At 44.4% G+C, this 18,761-nt stretch overlaps 1 protein-coding gene across 1 annotated transcript in view; it reads right to left on the reverse strand.

The window, feature by feature from the left end:
• Positions 1 to 18,761, reverse strand: part of AVL9 (AVL9 cell migration associated) — a 78,709-nt gene that overhangs the window by 48,040 nt on the left and 11,908 nt on the right. Inside the window, exon 2 of the mRNA XM_045006161.1 lies at positions 5,427 to 5,547. Coding sequence (XP_044862096.1) covers positions 5,427 to 5,547 — 121 coding nt within the window. The remainder of the gene's footprint in view (positions 1 to 5,426; positions 5,548 to 18,761) is intronic.

Raw genomic sequence — 18,761 nt, forward strand, 5'->3', positions numbered from 1 at the left:
GTGCTGAAGCCGACCATGATCCTGAGTTAGTAAGTCTAAGAAGAGCGGCAAGATGACTGGAGCTTCCACGGACATTTCCAGGAGTGATGTGTACCAGTGCTGGCGAGGCCAGGCGGGGGCTATCAATATCACCGAAGCTTGATCCCTCCATATCTTGAGGAGCACCTTGTGAATAAGAGGGATAGGTGGAAACACATAGAGAAGATAGCCTCCTCATGGGGAGGCAGAACGCGATTGCGATGGAGCCCGGGCTCTGATTCAGGAGGGAGCAAAACTGCTGGCACTTCCTGTTGCATCACGTGGCGAACAGGTCTATCTGGGGAAAACCCCACTGATGGAAGATTGCGTTTGCAACGTCCGGGCAAAGGGAACGACCTGCTGAGATAGTCCGCCAACTTATTCTGTATTCCAGGGAGGTACGATGCTTGCAGATGTATCGAATGGTCTAAGCAGAAGTCCCACAGCACAGAGGAGAGAAGCATCCCCCCCGCCCCCCATTTGCTGATATAAAATATCACTGTGGTGTTGTATATCAGCTATGACAGACATCTCCCTGCCAAGTGGGCTCAGAAAATGTCATACAAGGCGCACCGCTCTCAGCTCTCTTACATTGATGTGGAGAGCGAGTTCCGGCTGAGACCAGAGGCCTTGTGTCCTGAGGTCTTCCAGTTGTACTCCCCAGCCTAAGGCTGACACATCCATTACTAGCGAGAGGGATGGCTGGGGGCTGGTGAAGGGGACCCCTGCACATACCACCTATTGGCCAAGCCACCACAGGAGGGAGTCGAGTACCAGGCGAGACAGGGTTATGATTCTGTCCAAGCTGTCCCAGGCAGGCCAATACACTAACGCTAGCCACGACTGAAGAGGTCGAAGTCTGAGTCTGACAGTTAGAAGTTTCAGGCAGTTCCTTCCTGTGGTGGTGAGGAACTGCCTGAGACCTCGTACGATGTCGCCAAGTGACCGAAGCCTTGCTTTTGGGAGGTATGCCCTGGCTTGTGTTGAGTCCAGTACTACCCCTATAAACTCTATCCTCTGAACCGGGGACAACTTTGATTTCCCCTAGTTCAGAAGGAGGCCCAGTTCGTCGAACGTCATTCTTATGAAGTCGACTTGTGCATCCCCTTGAGACCTGAAGCGGCCCTTGATGAGCCAGTCATCGAGGTACTGGAACACCTGTACCTGCCGCCTGTGCAGGAATGCAGCCACAACTGCCATGCACTTGGTGAATACTGGAGGTGCTGCCGACAGGCCGAATGGAAGGACTGTAAACTGGTAGTGAGTGGTGTTCACCACAAACCTGAGGTATTTTCTGTGGGACAGAATTATTGCTATGTGAAATTACGCATCCTTCAAGTTGAGGGTTGCATACCAGTCTCCTGGATCCAATGAAGGGCTGATGGAGGCCAAAGAGACCATGCGGAACTTGAGCTTCTTCATGAACTTGTTGAGTTCTCGCAGGTCTAGTTCTCGCAGGCCTCAGCCTGCCTTTGGCTTTCGGTATTAGGAAATACCGGGAATAGAAACCCTTGCCCTTCTGCTCCTGAGGAACCTCTTCCACTTCCCCTAGCAAAAGGAGTGAGTGCACCTCCTGTATAAGGAGTCGCTCGTGAGAGGGGTCCCTGAAGGGGGGCGGGGAAGGGGAGTGACATGGGGCAAGCACAGAATTGGATGGAGTATTCCCTCTCTACCGTGCAGAGCACCCAGTGGTCCAAAGTGATATAGGACCATGCATGGTAGAAAGGGGACAGTTGGGACGAAAAGGTGAGGCGGGGTAGATCCAGTTCTTGTTCTGGTGTGCCATCCTCGACCACACCTTCAAAAGGCTGGTTTAGGACTAAAAGGTGACTTGGATTGGCCAGAGCCAGAGCCCTGGCCTGAGGACGGGTGCGGCAAAACTGCAGAGGAGGCTGCAGCCTGAAGTGCCTGCGCTGTGTAGCGGGGGGGAGGGGAGTGTATGCCCAGGGACTTGAGGGCGGCCCTCGAGTCTTTTAAACTGTGCAGTTTCCTGTCTGTCTTTTCAGAGAATAGGGCCTGACCTTCAAAGGGTAGATCTTGAATGGTCTGTTGGACTTCGTGAGACCTGAAGCCAGAGGATCTTCTCATGGTCACCCGGTAGCCATGGTTCGGGTGGCCACGTTGGCATCATTAAGAGCCAACTGCAAGGAGGCCTTAGAAATTAATTTGCCTTCCTCTACCAAGGCATTAAATTCGAAGTGGGAGACTGGTGGTAACAGCTCGTCAAACTTGGCCATCGCTCTGCAGGTGTTAAAGGAGTAGGTACTAATGATGGCCTGCTGGTTTGAAATGCGGAGCTGTAAACCCATGATGCTTCCTTTGGTTTGCAGCATCCACCACCAAAGAGTCGGGTGGAGGATGAGAATAGAAATGCTCGTATCCCTTTGAAATAGCATCTCTCATTTCTCTTAGCTGTAGGAGGCAAAGAAACCGGAGTATGCCGCAAAGTTTTTGTGGTTTCATTTATAGACTTGTCCTGGTTGATAAGTCTTGGCCACCCTACGCAACAACTGTTGCAGGATCCTTTTATCCTCCAAGGCTGGGGTTGTTGAAGTGCCCGCAACGGCCTCATCTGGGGAGGACAAGGACGATAGCACTGGCACGTGGCCTTGGTTTTTGCCCTCGGCACCAAGAGGGTTGTACTGTTCGTTAGGTTGCTCTATCGCCAGTGCCATGGTTGGTACCACGAGGCCAACACCAGGATGGTCGGCAGCACTGAGTACTTAGCAGCAGGCAGAGGTATCAGCATAGTCTTGGGTGCCAGCTGCTCTAAGGGGGCGAAGGATGGTGACACGACCAATACCGACCTGGATCTTGAAGCCTGGCTCTGACCTGTGCTTGATGATTGGACTCTCTGGGCCTAAAAGGCCACTGACCTGGTGGTTGCGATTGCGGTGGCCAGGGCGCTGGAGGATCTAGACCTCCTGCTGCTGGACCTATTTGAGCACTAGGACTCCGCCTCAGACTCCGAGGTCTCTGAAAAGGAAGACCACTGAGGAGCAGTTCTGGGTGGTGCCAAGGAGTGGTGCCGAGTCTCTGGAGATTGATGCCGTCCCCCCACATGGGCGGTCAGCATCGGGGAGTGATGCAGCAGAGATGGGGAGCGGTGTGACATCAGGGCCGGCTTGCCCCTAGATGGGATAGGAGGCCGGGTTATCACCAGTGCCTCATCCCTCCTTGGAGGAGAAGGTGCCGTCAGGCAAATAAGGTCTTGCGCCACCTCAAAAGTCTCTGTAGTGGAGGGGAATTCAATGTCCCAGCCATGACAGTCTGGACAACGGTAGCAGGCCGGACTCGATTGGACCTCTTGCAGGGCAGGAGTTGACAAGCCCCTAGGAGGCACCGGGCCTGAAGCAGGCTGGATGGGCTGAGGCCTCCCTGCCACTGGCTCCTTAGGCTTAGGAGGGGGAGAGCATCCCCGCTCCTGCTTCTTTTTCTTCTGAGGCTCCGGGGACAAAGATCAGCGCCTGCTAGAAGTCTTATGTTCAGCGCCATGTCGGTGCCAGGAGTTCTTAGCCGCTTTTCTTGGTGCCGGCTCACACGCTGTCGGCACCAGTGCGCTGCGCACGGAAGAGGCAGCGCTCAGCATGGGCTCCGCCGATCCGGGGTTGGACTGCAGACAGAGTGCTGCCTCCAGGAGGAGAATTCTGAGTCTCTGCTCGCAATCCTTAAGGGTCCTCGGCTGAAACCCCTTGCAAATGCAGCACTTGTCATTTTGGTGACTCTCGCCGAGGCACTTCAAACAAGAAGTGTGTGGGTCACTCTTTGGCATCATTTTCCTACAGACTTCATACGATTTGAATCCCGGCGACCGAGGCATGCCCCAGTGTTGGGGAATGAAATGGGGGGGGGAGACCCCGGCAACGGAAACTTAGAGAAACTACTAATACTACTAACAAATAATCTAACTATATAATAATAATATAATATATGGAGATATACCTATCTCATAGAACTGGAAGGGACCTTGAAAGGTCATTGAGTCCAGTCCCCTGCCTTCACTAGCAGGACCAAGTACTGATTTTGCCCCAGATACCTAAATGGCCCCCTCAAGGATTGAATTCACAACCCTGGGTTTAACAGGCCAATGCTCAAACCACTGAGCTATCCCTCCCCACCAACTGACAATGGAACACTGCTAAAGGCACTTGCAAAAGCAAGAGTGAGGGAAGTTCCAGCTAGCTGTCTCCGGTGGTAAGAAGGCACTGAGGGGGGAATCGGGTCAGCAGGGCCTTATATAGGCACCATGAAGGCGCAACTTCAGGGGGCGCCCAGGCCGACCTTATGGATACTGCTGGGGAAAAATCTTCTGGCTGTCATGCACGTGGTGCACGCGCACCTGATTGGAATTGACATGAACAAGCACTCGAAGAAGAAACAGACAAATTGACTGTATGTGGCACCACAGTACATAATGAAAGGCACCACAGTACATAAAAAGTACTGTCACAAATGCACAAAGAAAAGAATCTGGAATGAAAATTTTTTTTTCCTCTAATCTTTCAGTTATAGGACCCTTTGGCATTACTTGTAAAAGTAAAACATTTTCAAGTGTTCCTTTTAAAGTGATCCCTTTTTCTCCAGCGCTCATAGTGCTATTTTGATACTGATTCAGAATCTGAAACTGCAAGTCCCAGAGAAGAGGACTTGTGTAAACTGATCCTTGGTTTCTCAGAAAGCTGATGTTCTTGAGGAGGAAGCATATAACAAGATTAAGAGAAAAATTTTAAATAAAATATTTCATTTTTGCATCTATAGACAGAGCAAAACTATCTATAGATATATTTACCTATAGACTGCTATGCCTTGGCTAAGTCCCACCTTTTCATTCTGAAGGCCACTACTCTTCATAGCAAGTCCTCTTGCACTTTTCATTGGTTGGTTCTCACTATATGATTTCTGCAGACTGTCAAGAATCTGTAGAACTCATTTTGAGGACCACAGATCTATTTAAGCAAAAACAGATTGCTTTGATCACACACTTTTGAATACTTTTTCTCCCACCTCCAAAAATATTTACAGGACCAGATTTCCTTAATGAAGGTTTTGGGGAGTGTGGGTTATTTTATAACCATAAGCAAGTGAGGTTGTACCCTTTAAAGGAACCCCCTGTATTGAGTGAGGATTTCCTGCTGCTGCATTCTCATGATCAGGGTTCAGTTTGAAAGCGCAAGTATTTTAAGTTGCTTCTTTTTACAGATTCCATTTCTGTAAAATCCATTTCTGCAGTTGTGGACTAAACTGCAAAATAAAGATTAATAGAATTCAAGTAGTCAGAAGCCTGGTTAATTAATAGTTCAAGTGTCAGGATTCTTTCCCCCCTAGTAGAAGTACACAGGAGGACCCAGTCTTCAGCTACTGCCACAGATTCTCACTCAGATGCTGTAATCTCATGTTTGCTTTCTTACCTTCTTGATAGTTGTGAGCTCCATCTGGCAAGGCAAGGAAAGGCAAGTATTTCCATTCTTCTGGTAAACTGTGGCTGTCATGTCCTTCTCCTGGGATGAGAGGAGGATAGGAGAATTCAACCTGAAGGAAAAAAAAAAAAAGACCACGTTACCAAAAACAGAAATACATAGAAACTGCCACACCAGATCAGTCCAGTGGTGCCTCAAGTCTGGAATTCTGTCTCCACTGGAGGCTAGAACCAAATGCTTCAGTTTAAGGTGCAAGAAATTCCATTTGGGACAACCTGCATGAGGGTCTACATCCTTTATACCATCTACTTGTGGATGATTTCACTACACTAAAACCTCAGAGTTACGGGAATGGGGGTTGTTCGTAACTCTGAACAAAATGTTGTTCTTTCAAAAGTTTACAACTGAACATTGATTTAATACAGCTTTGAACCTTTACTATGCAGAAGAAAAATCCTGCTGTGACGAATTGGATCTGCCAACTGATGTGCCAAGACTACTTCAGCCCCTGCTTTCCCTGCCAGCTTGGGACCCCAGCACCTTGTTGAGCCAGACATGCCAATCTGCTCCAACACAGACCCAGGGTCTGAACCACATGCCCCAAAGCTGCAGACTTAACTGAAAGCAGCTTAAGAAGTGTTCCTGTCTTTAACACTCAGATGCCCAATTCCCAATGAGGTCCAAACCCCAAATAAATCCATTGTGCCCTGTATAAAGCTTATACAGGGTAAACTCATAAATTGTTTACCCTCTATAACAGTGATAGAGAGATATGCACAGCTGTTTGCCCCCCCTCCCCAGGTATTAATACATACGCTGGGTTAATTAATAAGTAAAAAGTGATTTTATTAGATACAGAAAGTAGGATTTAAGTCGTTCCAAGTAGTAACAGCCAGAACAAAGTGAATTACCAAGCAAAATAAAATAAAACACCAAGACTAAGCCTAGTACAGTAATAAAACTGAATACAGATTAAAATCTCACCCTCAGAGATGTTTCAATAAGTTTCTTTCACAGACTGGACGCCTTCCTAGTCTGGGCACAATCCTTTCCCCTGGTCAGCCCTTGTTCCAGCTGAGGTGGTAGCCAGGGGATTTCTCATGATGGCTCCCCTCTGTTCTGTTCCACCCACTTATATATCTTTGGCACAAGGCAGGAATCTTTTGTCTCTCTCTGGGTCCCCACACCCCCCCTTTAAATGGACAAGCACCAGGTTAAAGATGGATTCCAGTTCACGTGACATGATCACATGTCACTGTAAGACTTCATTACCCACTTGCCAGCACAGATGTATACAGGAAGACTTACAAGTAAAACAGAGCCATCTACAGTCAATTGTCCTGATTAATGGGAGCCATCAGGATTCCAAACCACCATTAATAGCCGACACTTTGCATAACTACAATAGGACCTTAGAGTTATATTTCATATTTCTAGTTTCAGATACAAGAGTGATACAGTTATACAAATAGGATGAACACACTCAGTAGATTATAAGCTTTGTAATGATACCTTACAAGAGACCTTTTGCATGAAGCATATTCCAGTTACATTATATTTATGCTTATTAGCATATTTTCATGAAATCATATAGAGTGCAACGTCACACCTATTTTCCCTTTATTCTTAGTAGTTTTGGTTTAGTACAGTACTGAACTGTATTTGCTTTTTTGGGGGGGGTCCCCTCTGGTGCTGCCTGATTGCATACTTCCCATTCCAAACGAGGTGTGTGGTTGATTGGTCAGTTTGTAACTCTGAGGTTCTACTATATCTATATTTATAACTAAGTACTATTTTGAATCTTATTAAGACCTTGCCTTCAGTAATCTCTTGGTGCAATAAGATCCACAGGTTAGTTGTGTGCTAAGAGTATTTATTTTTATCAGTTTTAAAAGTGTTGCTTTTCAATTTCATTTGAAGTCCTTTTGTTCTTATACTGTGAGAAATGAGAACTTCTGATTCACCCTCAGTATCTCATTCATTATTCTGAATACCTCAATCATATCCCCTATTCATCATCTTTCTAGTTAAGAATCCTAATCTTCTCAATCTCTCTTCACATGAAGTCTCACTATACAGCTAATCATTCATTGCCCACCTTTGGACCCCTTCTGTATTTCTAGAGAAGGGTTGTATTGGCATGTATTTCTAGAGAAGGGTTGACTAAAATTGAACAGAGTACATTCAAGGGGGAAAAACATAGCATTTAGTTATATAATAGCTTTATAATATAGTCAGTACTTTCTATCCCATTCTTTATGCAGCCTAACTTTTTATTGATCACTTCTATGTATCAAGTAGATATTTTCATTAAGCTGTTCCATGACACCTAGGTCTTCTGCCTGACTGGTTACAGTTGTAAAAGAATTAACAAAGCATCTTGTTTTGTGCAGTTGAAAATCTACACCTACTATAATGGTTTTGAGAGTGGAGGGAAGGAGATGTTTTCAATTCAAGTGCACAAATCAATTTGTCAGCGATGAAAGAGAAAGGATGACTCTTAAAATGCAAGACTCTACAAAAGTAACAGTAGTGCAGACTAATCAAGCAATCACTGAAAAAGTGAGCGAGATGGAGGTTCTGTTTTACAGAGTCACTGACATTATGGGTACTATCTAATATTGCCAATTAAAAAATCCCACAAAAATTGTTAAATGTAATAGTTAAATCAACTTGTTGCAATGAGGGATAGAAAGCTCTAGCCAAATCTTCATTTATCAGTAAAGAGAGCAGAGGTTATTAAGGGAGAAAATATAATTTCTGTTAGATGTTCAACTGAAGATCAATCCATTGTCAAACTTCTAAAAGTATTTTTCAGACATTGTAAACTTCCATAGAAGAGCATGCAAAAGAAATCATGTAGGAAATAATTTCAATAGTATATGGACAATCAAATTTAAACCCCAATAATAATAATACTGGTGTCGGAGGGGCGGAGGGAAATCAAGAGTAGGAGAAATCAGTAAGAAAATAAAACAGGAATTCCCTTATGTCACCTTGTAGCGAGTCGGTGTGGCTCCCCTCCCGCCAGCTGGAGGGTTGAGCCCCGACCACCAGCTTACACACCTTTACTCCAGATACTGTTGTGTGACACATCTATATGGGGCAAAAACAAACAAACAAAAAAACCAGCCTCAGAACTTGCAGTGTTGGTTTCAAATTTACTTATTCCCAAGTCATACTGTATCTCACACCATCATATGCAGGAAGAGCTCCAGGCCATGCCAGAGAGAAATCAAAGCTTACTATGACCACAGCCACCCTGCACTTAACGCTACAATCTTCTCACAAAGTACATGAGAGAGGGGGGGGGGGGGGGAGAGAAAAAGACATAACAGAAAACAACTAATTTAAAGACAATTGCATTCCAGGATTCTACTTAAAATTCCTTTCCACTGAACATATATAAAAGATTGCTTGTTTTGTTCAAACTCAGCAATCGAGATAAACAGGAGAAACATTTGGCTTCCAAATGAAAGAGGAATAACAAAATGAGACAATGTATCCACGAAGTAGCAAATGTCTGCGATTTGATAGTCAGTAAAAACTCATATTGTATTATAAACCTCCCAAGTTATAGACCATGAAATTACAGCATCATAAAGAGTGCTGGAGCAGTTACAACGGAGAAAGGGATTTAGAATGTATAATTTGATTCTGTTCCAAAATTCAGACATCCTGGCTGCAAACAGTAACTGTTAACAAAAATATCACTAGAATGAGGAGTATGGTCATTCGCTTTCACGATATAACCTTGGAAATAGAAAATGCAAAAAATTAATTTTAATACACAAATGTTTGTACAGCGTTGTTCCTCTCAAGGAAAATACTATAGTACGGATATGGAAGTCAGTATCTTTGCTAGGTTATAAGTGATGGACTTATTCATTTCAAATAAACTGAAGAACTTTAAAACTATATTGTTTGATTGTAAATTATATAATGGAATACCCTCAAACACTACTGACAAAATAAAAAGGAGAGAAAGAGAAAACTGGACAAAATGGATAATTTAAAAACAAAGTTGGACTGTCTAAAATTCTATCTGTGACTTTTTGGGTGTCTGTGTGTCACTGGAGTAAAATTTCAAATAGGTATTTGTATGCAAAAGAACTTCAAGTGTACATAGTGATTATTAAATATCTAAAGACACACCTTAATATCTTTTATTTGATATTTTGACTTCAGCACCATCTAACAATTACATAACAGAAGTTTAAAATCCATGTACATATCAATTATAATTTTAAAAAAATATTTTTAGTAGTTTAACTATACATAGGGCTGGTAGCACGGCCTATTAATAAGATTGCCCAACACTTCCCAATATGAGACTCTATTTTCAGTTGCTTATATTCAGCTTGCCAAAATATATCTATTTGGGATGGAATTTTTCATCCCAGATGTCTGCCTGAGGGGGGTGTGTGTGTGTGTATATATATATATATATATATATATATTTGGGGGGAGGGGACATGGGGTAGAAAATTTCAGCCATTTCCAAGAATAAGGCTAAGGAAAAATACAAAGGTTAAAAAAAAAAAGAACGCCTTTTCTTTGACCTGGTGATCTTTTCTCTAGCTCTTTTATGCTTTGCAGAAGGGAGCTGGTTTTTGTGCCAGGGAAGTACACTTTACCATCTCCATGAAAATCTGCCCAAATTTGGCTAAATTATAAACCCATGAAAAATTGCAGTTTGCACATGCTCAGGAGAAATGTCTTAGATCTCTGAAGATTCTGTCCACGCTGAGCATTCTCAAGCCTTTCACAGTGTCCATATGTGTCTGGACTCCGCATGCGCCATTCCCACAGAAAGACTGAGTAAGCTCCAGCTCAGGGCTATGGGGGCATATGGGGATTTTTCCATGTAACAGCTGCTCAGTTTTGGTCTGGGAACAGGCACCAGAACTACGAGTCGGGAGCCTGTGATCTCCTTGACACCCCTTAATTCACCTCCCAGATGTGGCAGATTGTGACAGTCTTTAGTTACATGATCACAGGAACCCATGCCTCATTCAGTGTCCTCGATGGACCTGCCCTGGGGATAAATGAGGAGTTCTGTAGTAAAGGAGGCTGGTGCACGTAGAATCCCTGCCCCATTTGTTACAGAAGGCAGAGGGTGTGTAGTGAATGAGGCTAGGAACTGCAGGAACAAAAAGGATGGTCTCATAGTTGAACGCTGCCCCAGAAAAATTGGCTTCTATTCCTACTTCTACCATAGAACTCCTGTGTGACATTAGGCAAGTCACTTACACCTAACTTTTCACAGATAGCCACAGATTGCTGAGCACTCAGAGCCACAACTCAAGTCAATAGGAGCTGTGCTTTGAACATGAAAATAATGCTAAGTGGTCTGAAAAATCAGTTCATAGGAGTCTCAGACTGGACACCCAAAATTAGTGGAAGCCTTTGACCTTAATCTCTCTATGCCTCAGTTCTGCCATCTGTAAAATGGGGATAATACCACCTATTCTCACAGGGGTTTTGTGAAGCTCAATTAATGTATGTTTATGAAGCACTCAGGTATTATTGTGATGAGCACCACAGACAAGCCCATGAGGAAATTAATAATTCTGTCTTCAGAGCAGGGTCTGAACAATGTGCAGTAAATAAGGCGTGTGGCCACACACTGAACAATGAGACAAAATATTAAGTGAGCATCCTCCATCGTATGCACTGAATTAGGCAGGGGTCTGTGGAACAAATAGTAAGTAAGTAAAGACTGTATCACAATGCATATGCACAAGGGGGCCAAACTAAGTTTGTAGAGGCAACCTCAATTATGAATTTACTAAGTTTTGAGTGCTTGACTTTGCAACCTTAATAATCTTCTTTTAACAATTTGTGTGTAATTTTGTATAGAATGAAATAAGACTTCAGTAAAATGCTACACTAAGAACAAAAAACAGCTATAAAAATGAAATGGTTTTTTTTTGTATATTTAATCTATTTTAAAGCACAGATACATCATAATTTACAAAATTTATCTGTTCTCCAAGACATTTTCTGGACAGAGAGTAGTTAAGTTGATGACTGGACCGTGTTGACAGGAGCACAATGCATATTTATCTCCATAATTTGTATTTAATTGATTTTGTACAAGCTTAAGTGCATATTATACAAACCCCATCCTCAGTTTCCTTATTTACAAATGAATTAGTAATTGACAACATACGTCAATTACTAATTCAATGATAATCAAGGAAACTGAAGATTAAAGAATTTTCATAAAGCCAGTTAATCATGAGGAGCAACAACAACAAAAAGAGATCATGAGGCAAATACCTTCTATGCATATATTACAATTGTTTTGTAAAACACCTTTCTTCCTGTTGGGGATGCACCCTTAGGCATTTTTGAAAATCCCACCTCAGAATATAGAGGGAGAAATCTTGGGCCCACTGAAACCAATGGGAGTTTGCCATTGAATTCAATGGGTCTAGTTTTCACCCGGAATCTCTAATTAACACTTAGAACTACAGTTTCATTTTATAAATTATATAGCAAGAAGGTTTTGCAAGTCACTCAAAGTTCCATCGCTCTAATTTGTATGAAGTGAACCTGTTCTAATTTGGGAAAAGTTCTTTTGAATTTTTTTTCCTGCCTCAACAGCTAGGATAAACAGTTCAAGTCAAGAAAAGAAGCGCTGCACAAAAGAGTCATTTTATTTCTGTTTAGAGGGACCATCCCATTGTAGATTAGTCTAAGTCAGAATGCAAGGCAGCATTTCTAAACTTTGTTGTAATCAGAAATTTTAAAGGAAATTCTTTTTTCCTTCTTGATATGCTAGTCCTCGTGTAGTAGGATCAAGAAAAACCAGACCCCCTAAAGGTTTAATCTGAAGCACTTGTTGAAATTGTTATACGTAATAGAGTGAAAAAACAAGCCCCAGGTAGCATTAGTGTCTATAAACACTTTGGGCACAATTCTTGCCACAGAATCAATGTTTACAACTTCAAACAGTTGACAGACAAAACAATGACACACCTACATCACAAATACTATTTAACTCTATTAGACAGGTACATATAGACAATATCAAATTAAAGTTTTCCCTTCATTTTAAAAAATAATAAATTTGACTTTGCACTCCCTTTAGACTCCTTTTGGTTTCCCTTTCAGACTTTAAAAGCAGCTGATAATCTTCTCTGGATCTCTTTTACCATCATGCCCCACCCTGTATCACCAAAACTATAAATAGGACAGCTACTCAGATATGTTACAGTGCCACCATTTGTCCTGCTATAGATATTTACAACTTGTCCATTAGAGTCTGCCTCAAAAATCTGACTTCCTATATTAATATAACATTCAGATACTGTAGCTAGTGTAAATAAATTAAATTAAAATATTCTTAAACACCCAACCCAAAACCCTACAAACAAAACCTTCATATTTGACTTCAGAAATGTTCTCACTAAGTGTTTTGGATATTCTTTGCTATTTCTCAATTACAGTTACTCAAACATTTTGCTTTCATAAAGAGTACTAGTTTAAAAAAAAGTAAATGAAATGGAAGAGTCCTTCAGGATCCTTTCTCTGCACACTACTCCTTAAAGACTAGTCAGACCAGTGACTTTCTTACCAGCTAAGAAAGGCGGCCATTCCAGAAAGTCACATTTAGCTTGGGAGGGGACGGGATAAGGGTGTTACAAGGCTATCTTGCAAAACTCTTAGAGGATGAATGTGCAGTCTCTGTGGCAATCCTAAAGTAGGGGATTGGTATTTGAACACCATATCCCAGAGTGGAACACCAAGGTCTTGATTGTAGTCCACAGAAAATGCCCCCGTGAGAATTCCAAGCAGTACTGTCCCCCTCAGCAGGCACAACATCTCCTGGTGCTCCAGGAAACGCAGCTTCTGTCCAATGCTTTCTCCCGCACCTACCTGCTCCTGGCCAGCTATGCTGGCTCATGCAAACAGGGGAAGCTGTGGCCCTACTCTCAACCTGCCACATCCACTTTGCAGAAGTTACTTCCTGAGCAGTGTGTGGAGGACACAAGAACTGGGGCAATGGTCCTTATGCCTCCTCCTACCATGTTCATTCATATAGGCTCCAAACACAATAAGCAGATTTGGTAAATATCTAAGGTGCAGACTAGACATTTAAAAACAAACAAAAATGGGGAGAGAGGAGAGGGAAGGGAAAGAGAGAGGTAAGCTCAAAAATATCTTATTTTCTTCTCTAAGTCACTGATTTGAATCCAGCCCAGGTTAATAGTCACCTAGACTTCAGGGTCTCAGGTGAAGGAAGTTTGGTGGTCTCGGTCCAGTTCCTAGTTGATAGGTTTCCACCTCACCAAAACTGCACTATGATTGATTTTAATGTGTCCATCTTATTGGCAAGCCCAGCACAGAGGCATGGAGATAGGTATCTTCTCACCCTAAAGGTCATCTCTCCAGGAGAGCACATTAGTGGGGCGGGGGAGGAATCAGTCACTGCTACTACATAAGATGTACCTGTCCTGTGGCTTAGTTTCTCAGACTGCCGACCTGGTACCTTTCATCAGCAATAAACTCTCTCTCTCTCTCTCACTCTCACACACACGTCTTTTAATCAGGCATCATACACTTGCTCTCTCAAAACTTAAATGTAACACATTAGCACCAGTTGGTCATCTTGTGTCAGAATATCATCCCAAACTGAAATTATATAATTACATGCCAAATAGAGATAATGTTTGGCAATGAAATCCAAGAAAGGATAATCATTGAAAACTTTTTAAAGCAAAGAAATTAACAGAACCAATATTGAAGAATCTGAAGCCAACTAATAAAATGAGGAAAGAAAGTCACAGGGTGACACTGGCCTTAACAGTGCACCCGTGACTCATCAGTTGACCCCAACCGAACTTAAGAGGGCAGCTGGGTCCTAGAAAGTGAAAGAGCAGGTGACTCAGGGCTTGGCTACACTTGCAGGTGTGCAGAGCTGGGAGTTACAGCTCTGTTCGAACAGCTGTGTAGGGAAAGCGCTGGTGCGTGGCCACACTTACAGCTACCAGCGCTGCAGTGTGGCCACATTTGCAGCGCTGTTGGGAGTGGTGCATTATGAGCAGCTATCCCAGCAATCAAGTGGCTGCAATGTGCTTTTCAAAAGAGGGGGGTGGGGTGGAGTGTGACAGGGAGTGGGGGAGAGAGAGAGAGGATTTTTGGAGCCGACACTGTGTCAGCTCCCTGCCTTGCAAAGCCTGCCTTGCAAATTCTGTGTCAGCTCCCTGCCTTGCAAAATTTGACCATTTCCTCGACCCCTCATTCACTCTTAACTGCAAATAGCCTGCAGACCAGATAAGCAGCTGCTCCAACGGACTCCCTTTCTCCCTCCTCCTGCTGTTTCTCTCCTCAAGCAAACACTAGCTGTAGACATTCATCCCCCTGCCTGCCTCTTTCACAGCAAACAAGAGCTGTGTTTGTTTTTAGATAAGCAGCTCCCGGAACCCCGAGTTCACAACAAAACAAAGAGAGGCATCATAATAAAACAAAGAGTAATTTAGTTAAAAGCATTCTGGGATATCTCCTAATACCCTGGAGGCCAATAACAGCACTGGTGTGTGGCCACACTTGACGAGCAGCGCTGCATCACCAGAGCTGCACTCGTTATACCCCAAGCAGACCAGGTGTACAGCCAGCACTGCAGCCAGGGAGTTGCAGCGCTGGATGTGCCTTGCAGGTGTGGACAGTTACTAAGTTGCAGCGCTGTAAAGCCTCCACCAGCGCTGCAACTCTCCAGTGTAGCCAAGCCCTCAGAGTTGCCTGAATGAGTCAGGAAATGGGCATGGGAGTGAGGTTGGAAGGTGAGAGCTGCCAGAGCTAGGAGATGGTATGTGATTCCTATGGGAAGGCAGAAGAGCAGCAAGGAGGTTTGCCAGCTGACCTCCCTATGTCATACTAGGTTACCATCCAGACCAATGAGTAGCTGTGTCACCCCGCCCTGTAACCTGGGGTGCCCTTTACAATGCCTTGCAGCTGTAGCCTCCAACCTATACTGCTCACAAACAGCCTCCAGCATGTAAGTCATTTCCAGCTATGTCTGTGTGTGCTGCAGCCAGCCAGCCACACCTGGGTTCTTACCAGCTTTAAAGATTACCAGGGTGACCACAGCCCACTCCCAGTATCAGATTTTCCCCCAGAAACGTATGTCCTGTACTGGCCACCCCTCTTCTGTACAGTGATAATATGTTAAATCTGTTATTCCCTTAAGGGAATAATATGCACACAACTTGTTATCCCAAATGGAGTTACACAGGCACTTCAACCTGAACACACTGGATTAGATAAAAAAAAAAAGAAACAAGTTTATTAACTACAAAGAGATAGACTTTAAGTGAGTACAAGTAATAAGGCATAAAAAGACAGAAATGGTTACAAGAAAAATAAAGGTAAGATGTTTATTAATACACCTCTACCCCGATATAATGCGACCCGATATAACACGGGTTCGCATACAACACGGTAAAGCTCTGACACGCTGCTCTGAGCAGCGTGTTAAGGGTGCCACGCCGGGCCGGGGCTGACGGGTTGGATATGGGGCAGAGGGTCTCGGGGGCAGTCAGGGGCTCCCCCACCCAGGGTCTAGGAGGCAGGAGCTGGGGGGGGCAATTTTGGGGTCCCTGCAGTCCCAGAGTGGCGCAGGGGATTAGCAGGGGGTTGGAGCAGCCCGCTCCGCTTCCCTCACCCCGGCCCCAGCCGTGTCGCTTGGGGGAGGGAGTTTGGGGGAAAGGATCCCCCCTCGCACTCACTGGCAGCAGTGAAAGCGGAGCAGCCCGGCCCCAGCCCCCTCCACTCCGCCAACTCCCAGCCGCGGCGCTCCTCTTCCCGCCGCAGGTGAGTGCGGGACCTTTCCCCAACCTCCCCCATCCCCAGGAATACGGCTGGGGCTGGGGCAAGAAAAGCAGAGCAGGCTGGGACCACATTGCTCTGCTTCCCACCGCCGGTGAGTGCAGAGGGCGTCCTTTCCCCAACCTCCCTGCACTCACCGGCAGCGGGAAGTGGAGCAGCCCAGCCCCAGCCCGCTCTACTCCACCAGCAGCGCTCCGCTTCCTGCCGCCGACAAGTACGGGCGGCGTCCTTTCCCCAACCTCCCCGCACTCACCGGCAGCAGGAAGCGGAGCACCGTGGCTGGGAAGTGGTGGAGTGGAGTGCTGGGGCCACGCTGCTCCACTTCCCGCCACTGCCGGTGAGTGCCTGTCAGGGGGCGAGGGGTGTGGATAGGGGTTGGAGCAGTCAGGGGACAGGGAGCAGGGGGGTTGGGTAGGGGGTGGGGTCCTGGGGGTGATTAGGGACAGTCTCTGGATGGGGCGGTCAGAGAACAAGGAACGGGGGAACCAAAGCAAGTTTGATATAACACGGTCTCACCTATAACACGGTGAGATTTTTTTGTCTCCTGAGGACCGTGTTATATCGGGGTAGAGATGTACCTAACAAACTATAGCAGATTCAAGCAATATTTCTCACCGTGTTTTCAGCAGTCTTACTGACTAAACTCTTTATTTCAGGACGCCAGTCCCAGAGTCCAATTGTTGCTTCCTTTGTCTTTTTCAGGTACAGTGAATGTAATGGGGGGGAGGGGGTTTCCTTCGGTGCTTGTCCCTCCCTTTTATAGTTTCAGTCCCCCTCTTGAAAAACATTTCCAGCTGAGAGTCCAGAGACAAAAAGTCTATGTGGAAGGATGTTTCCTGCTTATTTTTTTTCACCTCCTTTGTTTCCCCCTCTGCTTGATGACTCTGTTTACTGCTTAAATGCAAATTAAGGTAAGTACACATTCCTTCCTTTCATTAGGACAGACCTGACTTCTGCCTGGGCAGGGCTGTGGGGTTTGGAATATGTATTAACAACACCATACAGGGAAATTTTATAACTTCCCATTACAATGTTGCCACACGCATTTCCCCAGGACAAAAATGACCTGCAAATTATGAGTTTTCAAATGATACCTCAATAAATGTATTTTGTACAAACATTTCAGTAGTGTGTAGAGTGGGAATACAGGGGTTTATTCTGTCAACCTCCCCAAGCAGGAGAACCAGCGCCAGAGGGCTGAAGGCAAAACAGCAGCAAAGGGAGTTACCTGCTGGCTTCCAAGCTGGAAAAGGCTAATGGAACAGGAGTAATGAGAGATGCTCCCCTGGTGAGAATAAACACCCAGCAGACACGCTGTGGGGATTCCTGCTGGTAAGAGTGGTATTCCACTCCAGCTGGAAGAGTACAGGTGGCTGTCCTGGAAAAAGAATAGGAGAGGACTGAAGAAGAGCCCAGGTGTGACAGAAGATGCCAGAATGTGGTTTGTGGGAGCATCGTGTCCTGGGATTTTAAGAACCCTATGTACTGGGGTGTGAGAAACAGACTGTGTTTGGAACTTTTGTTATGGATTACCAAATTATGTTTTGGTAATAAACCAGCCCAAGGAGGGTATTATTGAGGGAAGAGAGCTGTTGTGGAGTTACTGGAAATTCTAAAGGAAGAAAACTGAGGCAGGCCCATCTCTCATGCTTCAGTCTGCCAAAAGATGACACTCTAGGTAAGGCCACCTTCTCACAGAGCAAGTCTCCAGTACTTCAGTGCAAACAACACCATTTTATGCTTACGTACAAGAACGTCGAAGTCCTTTACAATATTTAAATCAGCCTCATAGCCCCTAACATTCATACAACAGTAACAAAACACATAGTCATTGGCTGAATCCTAAACAGATTCCAGGCATTCTGACTCCTAGACCCATGGCTCTAACCATTAGACATGGCTCCTTTCCATTATTGAGGTTCAGTCCTTGTTTGGGTTTTTTTATATTTTTTTAAGTGTCATTAAAATATGAGTGACCGTTTAGAAAGAAATGCTCACCTATGTGAATGAATGTCATACAGTAATTCAATTCCCACTGAGTTCCATTCATACGCATATCCATCTTACAGAGGTGTTCTAGGCTGAATTAATGTTTGCAAAGCGCTTTGAAATCTTTGCACTTAGATAGCGCTTTCATCCAAAATGTTGTTAAGATTACCTCTTTTACTGATAATCTATTCATGAGAGAAGGTGAAAAATTACTGGTACACAATGCCATTTAAATACCTGCAACAATGCTGAATTCTGTGTGCATCGGCTACCCATACAAAGTACTGACAGACCAGTAAAAAATAATTTTAATGTATATTCAGTTCAAATTTTAAACTGAACTTGACAGGTGATATAGAACTATAAAGGAATATTTAGTAGTCTTCTTGTAGTTCAGATGTTAAAAGAGGAAAAAGATCAAGTATGGAGTTGTACAAAGTAATATCTGGTAATCGTTTGTGGCTACTATGGGACTTCAAAGAAAAACTGCAGTAACATTGT

Source organism: Mauremys mutica, chromosome 2, assembly GCF_020497125.1.
Source record: "Mauremys mutica isolate MM-2020 ecotype Southern chromosome 2, ASM2049712v1, whole genome shotgun sequence".
Lineage (NCBI taxonomy): Eukaryota > Metazoa > Chordata > Testudines > Geoemydidae > Mauremys > Mauremys mutica.